The following is a 12707-nucleotide window of genomic DNA, read 5'->3' as shown; positions in this document are numbered from 1 at the left end:
GAAACGATACGCATATCGTGTATCGAACGGTTCACGGGCAGTTCCAAATGCAAGTGATCATCCCTATCCCCTTGGAGTGGGGACTTTGGAGTGAACAGGGCGCGTGCGTGTCATTATGTAGTCGTTTGGAATGCTCTTGGTGAAAGGAGCGTAATTTCCTCATTATCTTCAGCTGGGATGTTCCCATGACAATGCAGCACGGTGTGCACCGGCATAAAAAAATATACATTTTACAAAGCTATATATTATTTTTTATATATTATATAGCACATTTTTAAAAAATAAACATTTTTAAATATAAAATGCATGTTTATTTGCAACAGTTATGCTAACAACAATAAAAAGACATTTGACATTTAAACAGCGACATCTGCCGACGAACACCGTGCCAGTTCCATTTGTAACTGCCCGTGAACCGTTCGATACACGATACGCATATTGTTACACCCCTACTACATAAATAAACATTGCATTGTATTGTATTGTATTTTAAGAGAGTAATAAAAACACGTAATTCATTATACTTTCAATGGACACAAGCGAATAATAAACCGTACCTTCTTTCAGCACCTGCTCCACCTTTATGTCATAGATGTCAGAGTCCTGTTTCAGATTCATCTCCTCCACTGTGGCTTTATAAACTGTCGAAAAGTTGTGTTATATTGGTGTTATAAACTTTATAAACTGTTGAACATAATGTGTTCTATTGTTATCTGTATCAGAGCTGTGCGACTGGATCTCTCAACGGCTGAGGAAGGAGAACATGTGTTTACCAAAATCCATGCCAACTTCACAGGCTTTAATCAAACGCTCCTCTTCGCTGACCCGATTCTTCTTCTGGAAACTGCAGTTTTCTGTCATGAGATGTAGATTATTATTATTCTTATATATATACACATTCATAACAGACCAACAAAACATTTTCCTCCATTCATAAAAAGTAAATAAATTAAATAAAGTAAATAAATAAAAGTGAAGTAGAACATCATTTCAACCATTTAACAGAATATTAGTTGCCTCTTATGACAAATTGCGAATGGCTTTGGGTTAAAATGTCTGGTGAATGAGTATAATTGTAATACCTTCTGCACAATAACACAAATCTCCTTTACACAGTTTGTATAGGGCGCCATCTGTCCTTTCAGGGTGGTAGAACTTTGTACAGCGTGCATCTAAAAACACATGTGTTTAATTAAAGATGACTACAACACCTTCTAGCACTGTGAAACCTTTCCAGAAAATCCCGAACACAGCAGCATGTCTTACACACCTTCAGCCTTAAAGGTCCCATGACATGCTGTTTTTTGGATGCTTTTATATAGGCCTAAGTCATCCCTAATACTGTATCTGAGGTCTGTTTCCCGAAATTCAGCCTTGGTGCAGAATTTCAGCCACTATGAGCCAGTCCCACAATGAGCTTTCCTTAGACGCGCCATTCCTGTGTCTGTAGCTTTAAGGACGAGAGAGGCGGGGCAAGGTGGAGGGTGGGGGTGTGGCCTTAACCAGCTTGCGCTACCATGCTGTTGACAGTGGATGTATATTGCAATGGCTCGTAGACACACGGTCATTCAAGCTTTTCAGTTTGACCCAGAATCTGATCTGGATGGAGAAGCACCGGATGAAGAAGCTGCAACTCAGCGGCTACAGCAGGACGTCTCCGAATGGTTAATTTAAAATATTGTGTCTGGATACGGTACTTTAGTTGGTTTGTTTATGTATGCTGTTACAGTTATTATCATGTAGCTAATGCAAGCCATAGGCTCGGATGAAGGAACTAAAAAAATACTTCGGTGTTCATTTGTAACGTTACATCCAAACACTGAGCAACTGTCATGCTTCGCTCGTTTGCAAGCCATGATGTCTCTCGAGGAAAAAAAAATAAATATTGGGCTCGCCTCGCACGGTAGTAGCTCATCTTCTCATGGGCGGGCAAAGCAGAGAAAGAGGAGGTAACCTTTCCCCGTATGACGACATAAAGGGAAGATTCCAGATCGGGGCATCTGAGCTTTCATTTTCTCAAAGGCGAAGCAGGATCGCCATTTCTAGCCACTGGAGGACCATAGTCAGGCTAGGGGAACTCATATTAATGTTAAAAAACCTCATAAAGTGAAATTTTCATGCCATGGGACCTTTAAACCAGAGCATTTGACTGACCAACGTTTTGCACTTTAAAAACAATGTGCTCTTGTGTTGTAGAAATCTGTTATAGCAGAGGAACTTGTATTGATTTATTCCTTGCCCTCCTTACTTTAGTGTAAAATCTGTAAATTTATCTGTAAATCACTTTGTCTAAATAATATATTTCAAGTGTACATGTAAGAAGATGGGCAGTTGTGTGTAGAGGTCGACCGATATGGGTTTTTCTCTGGCCGATGCCGATGCCGATATTTAGAAATCAGGGCAGCCGAGGGCTGACATATGATGCCGATTTTTTTGGCCGATATGTTTGGCTGATTTCCTTTTTTTTTTTTTTCATCTCATAAAATCTAAGTCAAATAATAAGAAGAAAAGTGATCCATAAAATTGCTTAAATTAAACATTTATTAAACAAAACAAGCCTCTCCAATCAGTGCACTTGTATAATTTCAATAAAAAATAATGTATACATTAAATAATAAATACACAACAGGTAATCAAAAATCTAGGGGGAAAAAAAAGTTTTTTTTTAGTGCACAAAAACTTACATAAATGAAATAAATAATATAATAAATAAAATAAACAAGAGTAGTGTTACACAGTAGCACCCAGCAGCATTTCTTAATTTTTGGTCTGAAGTGAACAAAACTATATACAACACCTGAACTTTACTAAACTTGTCTAAACTCTACTTATCATTTTAAAGTAAAACAAAGTGCTCAAGTGATCAACAACAGTCAACAAAAACAAGTCACATAAACAACAGTAATGCCTAGACACAGTAATTAAGTCTATTTAACACCTGAACACAGTCTATTTAACACATGAACTTCTCTTGAACCCTTGTTCTAACAACCTATGCACTCTACAACAACAACAACAACAAGTAATCAACAACAGATAATGGCCATTACTGAGGGAACAAAAAAATGCACATTATCCTTAGTTTTAGCTCCAGTTTCAGTCCCTGAGTCTCTTCTTCACCCCACCCATCCATCACTTAAGTTCTTAGTACTCCCAGTTTAAGAGCTGCAGGTTGTAGTTCAGGAAACACAGCCTCTCTGCATTTTCTCCTGTGAGCCTGCTCCTCTTCTTGTCATAGATGATCCCAGTCTCACTGAATACTCTTTCACTGGGAACAGAGGAGGGAGGTGGAGAGAGGAATTTCCTTGCCAGTGGTGCAAGGTGGCACAGGCGGGATGCATTCTGTTTCCACCATTCCAGTGGCATGCCAGTCCGTCTGTCAATTAATGGCTCACGGAGGTACTGGTCCGACTGCTCAAAGACGTAATGCTCATCACTTTCTTCAGTAGGAGTTCCATGAGCCCCCAAAATGTTTGCATACATTTCCTCAAGAAGACTAAAGGGACCGGGTTCCTCTTCTTCTTCCACCCTTGTCCGTTTCGGTTCTGATCCTTCGTCTCCACCGGTTGCTCCTTTTTGTCATTTGGACACAATGGTGTGTTCTTCTTGCAGCCAAGTTTTTGCTTTGCTCAGTGTATCCACTGCAAAGACATGACCCTTGTACCGAGGATCAAGCAGTGTTGCCAGCACCAAACATGTGGTCTCCTCCATCTTTGCAAATCGTCTATCCAAGCTTTGCAACATGGTTTCTCTGAGTGTTTTGATCCCTCTTGTGGTGGGACCCTCTGCCTGAAGTACCATCTTCAGCACAGCGATGCTTGAGATGATGCAGGAGATGGAGGCCTCTGCCTTGCTCATCTCAAATGCCACTTCCTCAATAGGGCCCAGTGTATCAATCAAATTTGAGATGATATCGCATTGTTCTGCAGCTAGTGTGGCAATCTTGCCATGTTCTACTGTATACATGTTCAGGGCACGTTTCTGCTCCAGCATCCTCTGCAACATATGTCATGTGGAGTTCCAGCGGGTGGGAACATCCTGAATGATGCTGTGCTGGGGGAGGCCAAGATCTTTTTGAATGGCTCTCAGACGCTGTTTTGCGAGGACAGAGTGGCTAAAGTGGTTAGCACATGTCTTTAACTTGGCAATGATATCCCCCACTGCTCGCTGACTGCTGATGCCCTCCTTCACCACAAGCTGCAATGTTCGTGAACTGCAACTTAAGTCTGGTATATCTGCCAGTCTGAGGCCTATTTGTCATATTTGAGGCCTAGTCATATCTGCACCTCTGTCTTGCAGAACAAGCACCACTCTGTCTTGGTTGATGCCCCAATCATTCAGCATGCAAAGGAACACCTCATTGATGTAGTCCCCAGTATGGGAGCCAGACATGGCCTTGACATTTAGGACTACCTGTTTCCTTTGCCAGTTACTGTCTATGAAATGACATGTTAGGCTCATTAATGATTCAGCTTCTCCAGACCAACAGTCTTGTGGTGAAGGACAAATAGTGGCCAGCATTTTCTGATGCAATTAGTGTCTTAATTCGCTGTTCAACCTTTTTGTACACACTGCCCAACATGTCTGTGTGGTAGTATTTTTCACTTTTGATGGTATATCTTGGTTCTACTGCTGTCAGGAAGCGCTGGAAGCTAATATCTGAAACAACTGTAAAGGGCTGGTTGTCTGTAGCAATCATTTCTGTGATAAGGGTATCAATTTTTTGGACCGGGGATCAGTATTTTGCCATTTCCTTTGAGAATCAAACATCTGTACTACAGTGGGCTGAAGTAAGTTGGCTGCAATAGCAGCTACATCTTGTTTCTCCTTCTGCGCGTCTTTATAAGCTTGGAGGTGGTGGACTTTCAGATGATTCCACATGTTTGTGGTATTTTTAGTATTTCCTTTTTGGCTCCCATGCTCAGCAATTTCTGCCAGATATTGCACTTGGCCTTCCCTGATGTTGGCTGAGATAAATATTGCCATACTGGGTTTGATTTCTGTTCAGCCATCAGACTGTAATTATTTAAAAAAGAGAAAAAAGAAAATACAAGATTTTAAAGTCAACTTTTCTATTATTACATTTTTCCATGCACATCACAATATAATTAATATGTTTAGGGAAAAAATTGTTCTGAAGAATGCTTTGTTTTATGCTTTGTTTGCTGACAGACACTGCTATAATAAGAGTTCTCAAGCACACTCTCCAGAATGTTGAAGAAATTACACATTTTTTTTGGTATTTCAACGCATTAGTTAATGTTTACTGTTAGATAATAGACCGTTATACTGTAATTGCAGTTAGATAATGTGAGAAACACCTTAATAGCGACCATAACCAGATGCTACTTGTCATATTTTTAAGTTTTTAGTCTTTCTGCAATCTTTCTCTCACTGTAGGAGGTTGAATGAGTTTCAATGAAGACTGCCCATTCAAGAAATGCAATAAAGAGTTTTGAATAATGAAATGCCTTTAACTGAAAATTGAGTGTTTATTCATATCATTATATATTACTGACACTCCTGTCACGATCTCGGGTGGGGCTGCCCTGCTTTTGTTGTCCTGGAGCACATGGCCTTTTGTGTTTTGACAGCTGGCCATGTGCTCCGCTGTCATATGGTGTTCTCTCCGCCCCTCTTATTATCCGGGTTCTAATTCTCCCTCCTCACCTGCACTCTATTTTGTACTCATTATCTCCCCTTTATAAACCCCTCATGTTTGCTGTCTGGTGTCAGTCCGTATGCATTATACTGAGGTTCAGTTTGTCTTGCTGCCTGTTGTGTTTTCTGACTCGATCTCGTTTAGTTTATTTTCCTAGTCCCGTCGGTCTGGCGCTCCTGTTTTGCTGCTCTTTTTGTTTTGTTTTATTTTGTTTTTGTTGCCGGCTGCTCTAGGACTCTGGCCGGCTCACCGCCGTGGCTTTTCTCTGCCCGTGCGCCCGTCCCTTCACGATCACCCCTTCCGATCCTCCTTTGCTCGCGCTCGGCGCCCTCTCTGGATTTCAGCGGCCGCTGTCTACGAACTTTCCGCCGCCGCTCTGCCTTGCTGGCTTTGGTGAAGCCGGTCCGATCTTCGCGCTGTTCTGTTGGACTATATACTGGCGAGTTAAGCCATTCGGCTTATTGTTGGGACTGAGTTTTTTTGTTTTTTTCTTTTCCCCCTTTGTTTCAATAAACCCGTATTACTCACCTGCCATTGGATCCCGCTCTCATTCTTGACAACTCCATCTTCCAATTTGATATTGTTAAGTGCTTTGACGCAATCTATATTGTTAAAAGCGCTATATAAATAAAGGTGACTTGACTTTTGCCGAATGCAATTGGTTGCCTTCTGTTTTTTTACACATTATTTAAAGTTTTTTTTTATTGGGTTAAATTCCATATTTGCTTGTCTTTTGTAATATTCACTAATGTTGTATGCTTATGTGAATTACAAATGCTCTCTACTTATACCCATTCAAACATATTGACAGTGCGGAGTTGAGAGCTCCATAATCCACGTGACAGCGTGTCGCAGTTCTTTGGAAACTCACAACTGCTTTCACAGGGAGGTTCATTTTAACCGTTAACCGACTGTAAAAATTTGACCGATTAATACAATCAGTTAAACAGTTTAAAAACAGTTTTTTTTCAGTTTGTTTTTCCCCCATATGTTTGACTGACTGTGACTTATGATAATGAACAGGCTGCATTATTGTCAAGGTAGCAAAGCTTAACTGTGTGCGCGCATGTGCCATCGTTAGCTGAAGTTGTGTGTGAACCAACATGATCTCACAGAATTCCGTGTAATGTTCACGGACTTAATTAACCCCGAATCTGTGGTGACATCACGGAATCGCCGAAAATTCCGTGATGGGCTCACAGAAAAAAATCCGTGATGGGCTCACAGAAGTGATACCAATGTAAGTCAGTGACAGGCATCAGCCGTGCTCCACGCACGGATCCACTGGTTCAACACTTTAAATATGGCGACGCGATAATTTCTCGTCATCATTATTGTTCAGAACTGGGTAGGTTTAGGGTAGGGGTGGGTCAGGTACTCCAGTGAAAGTATAATAGCATCGGAGTCACTCTTTTTACGTGGTCCGATGCAGCGCTGGTGTTGAACCAGTGAATCCGTGCATGGACCACGGCTGATGCCTTCTGTGAGCCCATCACGGAATTTTCGGCGATTCCGTGATGCCACCACAGATTCGGGGTTAATTAAGTCCGTGAACATTACACGGAATTCTGTGAGATCAGGTTGGTGTGAACACCGCACGGCTGGAGTGGCTCCATCTCACAAACAGCCTCAGAGGGAGAGAAATTCTCCAGTACAGAAACAGAATTGAATTTTATCTATACAATGCATGCTACAATAATAATTTAGACGCTCGGCTCGTTACAAGGTTTTGGTACCCGTGCTTAAATGCAGCGTTGCCCTAAACTAGAGCTGGTTGAATGCTCGTTAACTATACAGTTCCAAAAAGTTACTCGCATTCTTTTTCCAAATGTTATTCTCATTCTCTCTCCAAAAGTAGTGTCATATTTAACCATTGAAATACAAGGCTAGATTAAGAACGAAGGATAAGAACTTAAGTCTTACTGTTTTCTTGGGAAGTTACCAGGTAGTTTTCTCTTCAAAAAGTTAGCAGGCAGAGGGGGACATCACAGGGTTATCTGTTGTGTCAGTGGAATGGAAATATGCTTGCCGCACGAGGCAGCGTCACGTGTTGCTTGCAGACGCGCCTGTATATTAATCGGCCTAATTTGCAGCACAATCGGCCGATGTCGATTAATTAAAAATGCCAAAAATCGGCCAATTAATCGGTCAACCTCTAGTTGTGTGTGCTCTTTACCTGGTGAGTAATATTCATATATTGTGACTGCAGCAGGTTGTAGCAGACCCACATTATAAAGCTTGTACATTCTGAATAAAATCCTTTCCACCTCTTTATGAGACACCTAATAATACAGAAATCAAAGCAAAATTATGATTTGGATGTCATATCTTACACTGGAAATAATAACAATAATAAATCAAATAAAACACAACAAATCTGTAGTTGCATTTACACTGAAAAGACAGTTTTGTGTGTTGCATAGCTGACAGAAAACAAAACATAAATTTGTTACAGCCATAGGCTATATATTACATATGTACTTTCTCAAGTGCTTATAATATTCTGAATATTAATAAAGCACTTTGTTAGCCAATCAGAATCAAGAATTCAACTATTTAACATAAATAGCACAATAGCATATGGTTTCCTGGTCAAAAGAAAATGAGATCAATTCTGTTTACAAAATCATCAGACAACACAGTTTGCTGACATACCTTTTCTAAGTAGAAGATGAGGGATCCTCGCTCTGACAGCAATTTATTTCTTTCATATTTCTGAATGTGTCTCTCCTTCCCTGAAGACAACTAAATGCAAGAACATAAGAAAAAAAAACATGACATGATCAAAATGCTTAATGTCCTGTCTGCAGATGTGTATTAGATTCATCTTGTTCTAAATACGGATGTGAGGCTTTATCATCACAATACCTTTATCATCAGTTTATCATCACAATACCTCTTTAAGATCATTTTCATCAACATCAAATCCAGTCGGTAAGCCAATGTCCAGAATAGTCATGGTGGAATCAGTTTTATTACTTTTGTAGCTGTGAAGATGGAGATCAAGAGCAGCTTTTATTAACTGGTTTTGTAGTTTGCTCCATCTACTCTGCATTTAAGGCTGTTTTCACACTAGAGTTTTTGGTGTGAACCCGAATCCGTTTGACCTCAGAATTATTATATTGTAGTAACACAGAGCCACTCGTCTCTGAATAAACTGTCTTTGTGAGTGAGTTGCATCTGTCTGCAAACGCCTAAAACTAGTTTTAAATGCTGATAAAACAAAATCAATCCCTCATAATCTACTTCCCAAGGTTTGGAGATTGAGTTTGTGTCTCAATATAAGTATCTCGGGATTTTAATTGATGATGTTCTCTCCTTTGGCCCTCATGTTCAGCAACTGGTGAAAAGATGTGTGTTGTATGCTTGGTCTGCTTTGTCCATCCGTAGGCTAAAACACTGGCATGTTTTTATTTATAAATCTATCCTGGGTTTACTTCCTTCATATCTTCATACCTACATCTGTAAAAAAACATGTTGGTAGCTATAGCCTTCGGTCCCAGGGATTTTTCTTGTTGTCTATTCCAGTGGTACGTACTGAATTGGGGAAAAGGCATTTAAATATGCTGATCCCTCTGCCTGGAATAATTTGCAAATTAAGTTGCAGTTTAGGGAGCTAGTATCATTGGATGTTTTTAAAGTGATTTTAAACAATTTGGAGAATTAAACTTCAGGCTGTAGAGGTTTTGACTAGTTATGTATTGAAATCCTTTTTTCATTACGCAGGTGCATCTCCAAAAAATGTAGTATCGTGAAATTTTATTTTATTTTTTGTAACATTTCAAAAAGTGAAACTTTCATGTATTCTAGATTCATTACATGTAAAGTAAAACATTTAAAAAGTTTTTTTGTTTTAATTTTGATGATTAGAGCTTACAGCTCTTGAAAGTCAAAAATCCAGTGTCTCAAAATATTAGAATATTTCAAGCTCTGTAAAGTATGTTAATTTCTGCACTCAATACTTTGTCACTCCTTTATCACAAACTCCAGCATCAGTGAGGTGTGGAACGAAGCGATCAGCCTGTGGCACTGCTGAGGCACTATTGAGTTTCAGCTCGTCTGTGTTGTTGGATCGACTGATTCTCATCTTTCTCTTGAAAATATCCCATATGGTGTTCTGTTCAGGCATGTTGGCTGGCCAATCAAGCACAGTAATATCATGGTCAGCAAACCACTTAGAAGTGGTTTTGGCAGTGTGGGCAGGTGCTAAAGTCCTGCTGGAAAAGGAAGTCAGCATCTCCAAAAAGCTTGTCAGCAGATGGAAGCATAAAGTGCTCCAAAATCTCCTGGTACAAGGCTGCATTGACTTTGGACTTGATAAAACACAATAGACCAACACCAGCAGACGTCACAATGTCAAATGTAAATATTCGGTTACGCTTTATGTTGATAGTCCACTTTAGACATTCTACTAACTATAAGTGACTTTGTAACTCCATGTCAACTACATGTCTCCTAACTCTCAGAGTAGACTGTTAGAGTAGGTTTAGGGTCAGTAGAATAAGTTGACATATACTTACAAAGTTTCTCATAGTCAGTATGTTGTATGTCGTGGACCCATAAAAATAAAGGTGTTAGAAGATATTAAGCAGACAGTCTACTAATACTCTAATGACTGCTAGCTGACATGCAGTTGCAAAGATATTTATTATTTTGAGATAATGGATTTTTGACTTTCATGAGCTGTAAGCTCTAATCAAAGTTAAAACAAAAAACTTTTGAAATGTTTTACTTTACATGTAATGAATCTAGAATATATGAAAGTTTCACTTTTTGAAATAAGTTACAAAAAATGTTTCGATTTAACTCATTTGTGTATGTATGGATGGATGTTATGTGTTAAACACACATGAGCGGTGTTACTGTCTTGGCCAGGACGCTCTTGTAAAATAATTTTTAATCTCAATGTGCTCCTTTTCCTGGTAAAATAAAGGTTATAATAATAATAATAATAATAATAACCAGCTGTCACTAGTACTCACATTCATGATGCAAACATACCACCAATGTGGGAAAAGCAAACTCAGACTCCGACCAAAAAAAGGTGTGAAAACAGCTTAAATGATCAATTACAAAATAAAATAGTTTATTTTTGTTTACATACTAGAAATCCAAAGTAAGCGTGTATGTTTCAATGGCTCCTTGTTTTGCTAAAAAATAAAGCATGGTAGTAATTAAAATAAAAATAATAAAGTATTGTGGAGGTTTTCTTTAAGCACTCAATGTATGGAAAGTGCCACAGAAAGGGCATGAACTCAATCTTACCTTCGTGATCTTTCTCCATTTTAACAGTCATATCAAAGAATGTACAGTCAGACTTCTTCTCAACAGGTCTGGCGTAGTACAGCGTCAGAACCTGAAAACAGCAGCACGTCTCTTAAACTGTTCAGTTGGTTTAATCATGCTGTTGACTGTATAAACGCTCTTGAACACTCACTGAGAGAGTGGCTATTCCAGATCCTCTAGCGGTTACACTGAAGTCCTTGTCTATCTCCACCTGATGAGTGAATGCAGACGTACTCGAGTCATCAGAACAATCAAATCCATGAAGTAATAAAGATCATTTAAAATATTTAATTGATCAAGCACGCCATTGACGTAGACAAAAATTTGGTAACACTTTACAATAACAGTACATGAATTATCATGTTCTAATACCTTAATTAATAATTACTTGACTATGAACTAATGAAGATTAAAGACATGTATTAATCAAGAACTAATGAAAAACTAACTTAACTACGACATGAGTCATATGAATTACTGCATGAATAACACCACCTTAATTACATGTTAGTTCCTGCATGGTAGTTAATGTATTAATTAACTCTTTGGGGTAAACTAAATCAAAGATTCATGAAAATGGCACACTGCAAAATTGTTTATAAATTTTCCAATTTTCCAATTTTCCAGACGTTTGTCTTGTGTTCTTGCTCTTCTTTTGGGCCACTATTGCTCCTTCAAAATGTTAACCTTCCTCCTACCGTTCAGTTCCTTCTCCATCCAAATGCAGCCACATGACCTCTGCTCTTCCACTTTTTTACAAACCACCGAAAAACACCAAATATCTGATTTAGATGAGCTGAATATGTATAAAACATGTGTAATTGATAACTTTTTAAAGATGTGCCCCTCCAAGACAAGTCATGACATGATACATTGACAACTCATGAATTCATGTTAAGTTATAAGTAATTAATGATGAATTAATAATATTGTATTGTAATAGGCCTAGAAGTTAAACAAGACTTAACTTTAAACCTTAAAATAAATAACATCTGAAATCGTTTAACCTTTACTTGTCATGAAATGTTTACTTTGTTTGCCCGGGGCCACAAAAGGCGTATTCTCCGACATGCTGCGACTGACAATAGAACTATAAAAAATTAAAATAAAAAAACCCCACCAAAACCGCAACATAATTACGAAATGAAACAATTTTATTAGTGCGCTGTAATCCAGATCTTCAGAATCCATACGACTGCAAGGAAGATCCAGATCCAAGCCTTTATTCCGCGATCTTCATCTCCATCCCGAGCAGCGAGTCCAGCGACCGTAAACAGCGACGCTGTTTTTCAGCGATTAACAACATAAATTCTGCTCAAATGAAGATATCAATCTTTCATTTGAAAGCCATGTTTCTAGCATCTGTAAAACTGCGTTTTTTCATCTCAAAAGCATATCCAAATTGCGACCTATGCTCTCAACGTCAAATGCAGAAATGCTAATTCATGCGTTTATGACCTCAAGGTTAGACTATTGTAAATAAATGATTGTAATTGCATTTATCTGTCTGTCATGTTTTTCTTCTACTGTACAGAAATAGCTATGTTTAGGTGTAGATGTAGGAGTGGGATTAGCGATTATAAAACTTTTTTAATGTTATATTGTTACTAAAATGGTTATTTTCTTGCATGTTTATAAAATGTTTAGGTTTGGAGGTAGGTTAAGAGGTCCAAAAGTCTAAATCACTTATTGATAAAATGATAAAAATGCATTGATAATAATATCTTAATGATATAAAAGATACGTAAATATTTTAAGT

At 38.6% G+C, this 12707-nt stretch overlaps 2 protein-coding genes across 3 annotated transcripts in view; both read right to left on the bottom strand.

The window, feature by feature from the left end:
* LOC131530181 (gastrula zinc finger protein XlCGF49.1-like) overlaps nucleotides 1-12707 on the bottom strand; it is an 89002-nt gene that overhangs the window by 29226 nt on the left and 47069 nt on the right. The gene's annotated exons all lie outside the window — the stretch shown is intronic.
* Nucleotides 1-12707, bottom strand: part of LOC131530188 (complement C3-like) — a 49872-nt gene that overhangs the window by 4894 nt on the left and 32271 nt on the right. Inside the window, exons 30-38 of the mRNA XM_058760353.1 lie at nucleotides 11100-11159; nucleotides 10928-11018; nucleotides 10767-10812; nucleotides 8559-8649; nucleotides 8318-8407; nucleotides 7839-7944; nucleotides 1083-1172; nucleotides 774-854; nucleotides 558-641 (exon numbers count right to left, since the gene is read on the bottom strand). Coding sequence (XP_058616336.1) covers nucleotides 558-641; nucleotides 774-854; nucleotides 1083-1172; nucleotides 7839-7944; nucleotides 8318-8407; nucleotides 8559-8649; nucleotides 10767-10812; nucleotides 10928-11018; nucleotides 11100-11159 — 739 coding nt within the window. The remainder of the gene's footprint in view (nucleotides 1-557; nucleotides 642-773; nucleotides 855-1082; nucleotides 1173-7838; nucleotides 7945-8317; nucleotides 8408-8558; nucleotides 8650-10766; nucleotides 10813-10927; nucleotides 11019-11099; nucleotides 11160-12707) is intronic.

Source organism: Onychostoma macrolepis, chromosome 22 (assembly GCF_012432095.1).
Source record: "Onychostoma macrolepis isolate SWU-2019 chromosome 22, ASM1243209v1, whole genome shotgun sequence".
In the NCBI taxonomy this organism is placed as follows: domain Eukaryota; kingdom Metazoa; phylum Chordata; class Actinopteri; order Cypriniformes; family Cyprinidae; genus Onychostoma; species Onychostoma macrolepis.
Note: the sequence above shows the minus strand (reverse complement) of the source record. Positions and strands in the feature narration are given on the sequence as shown.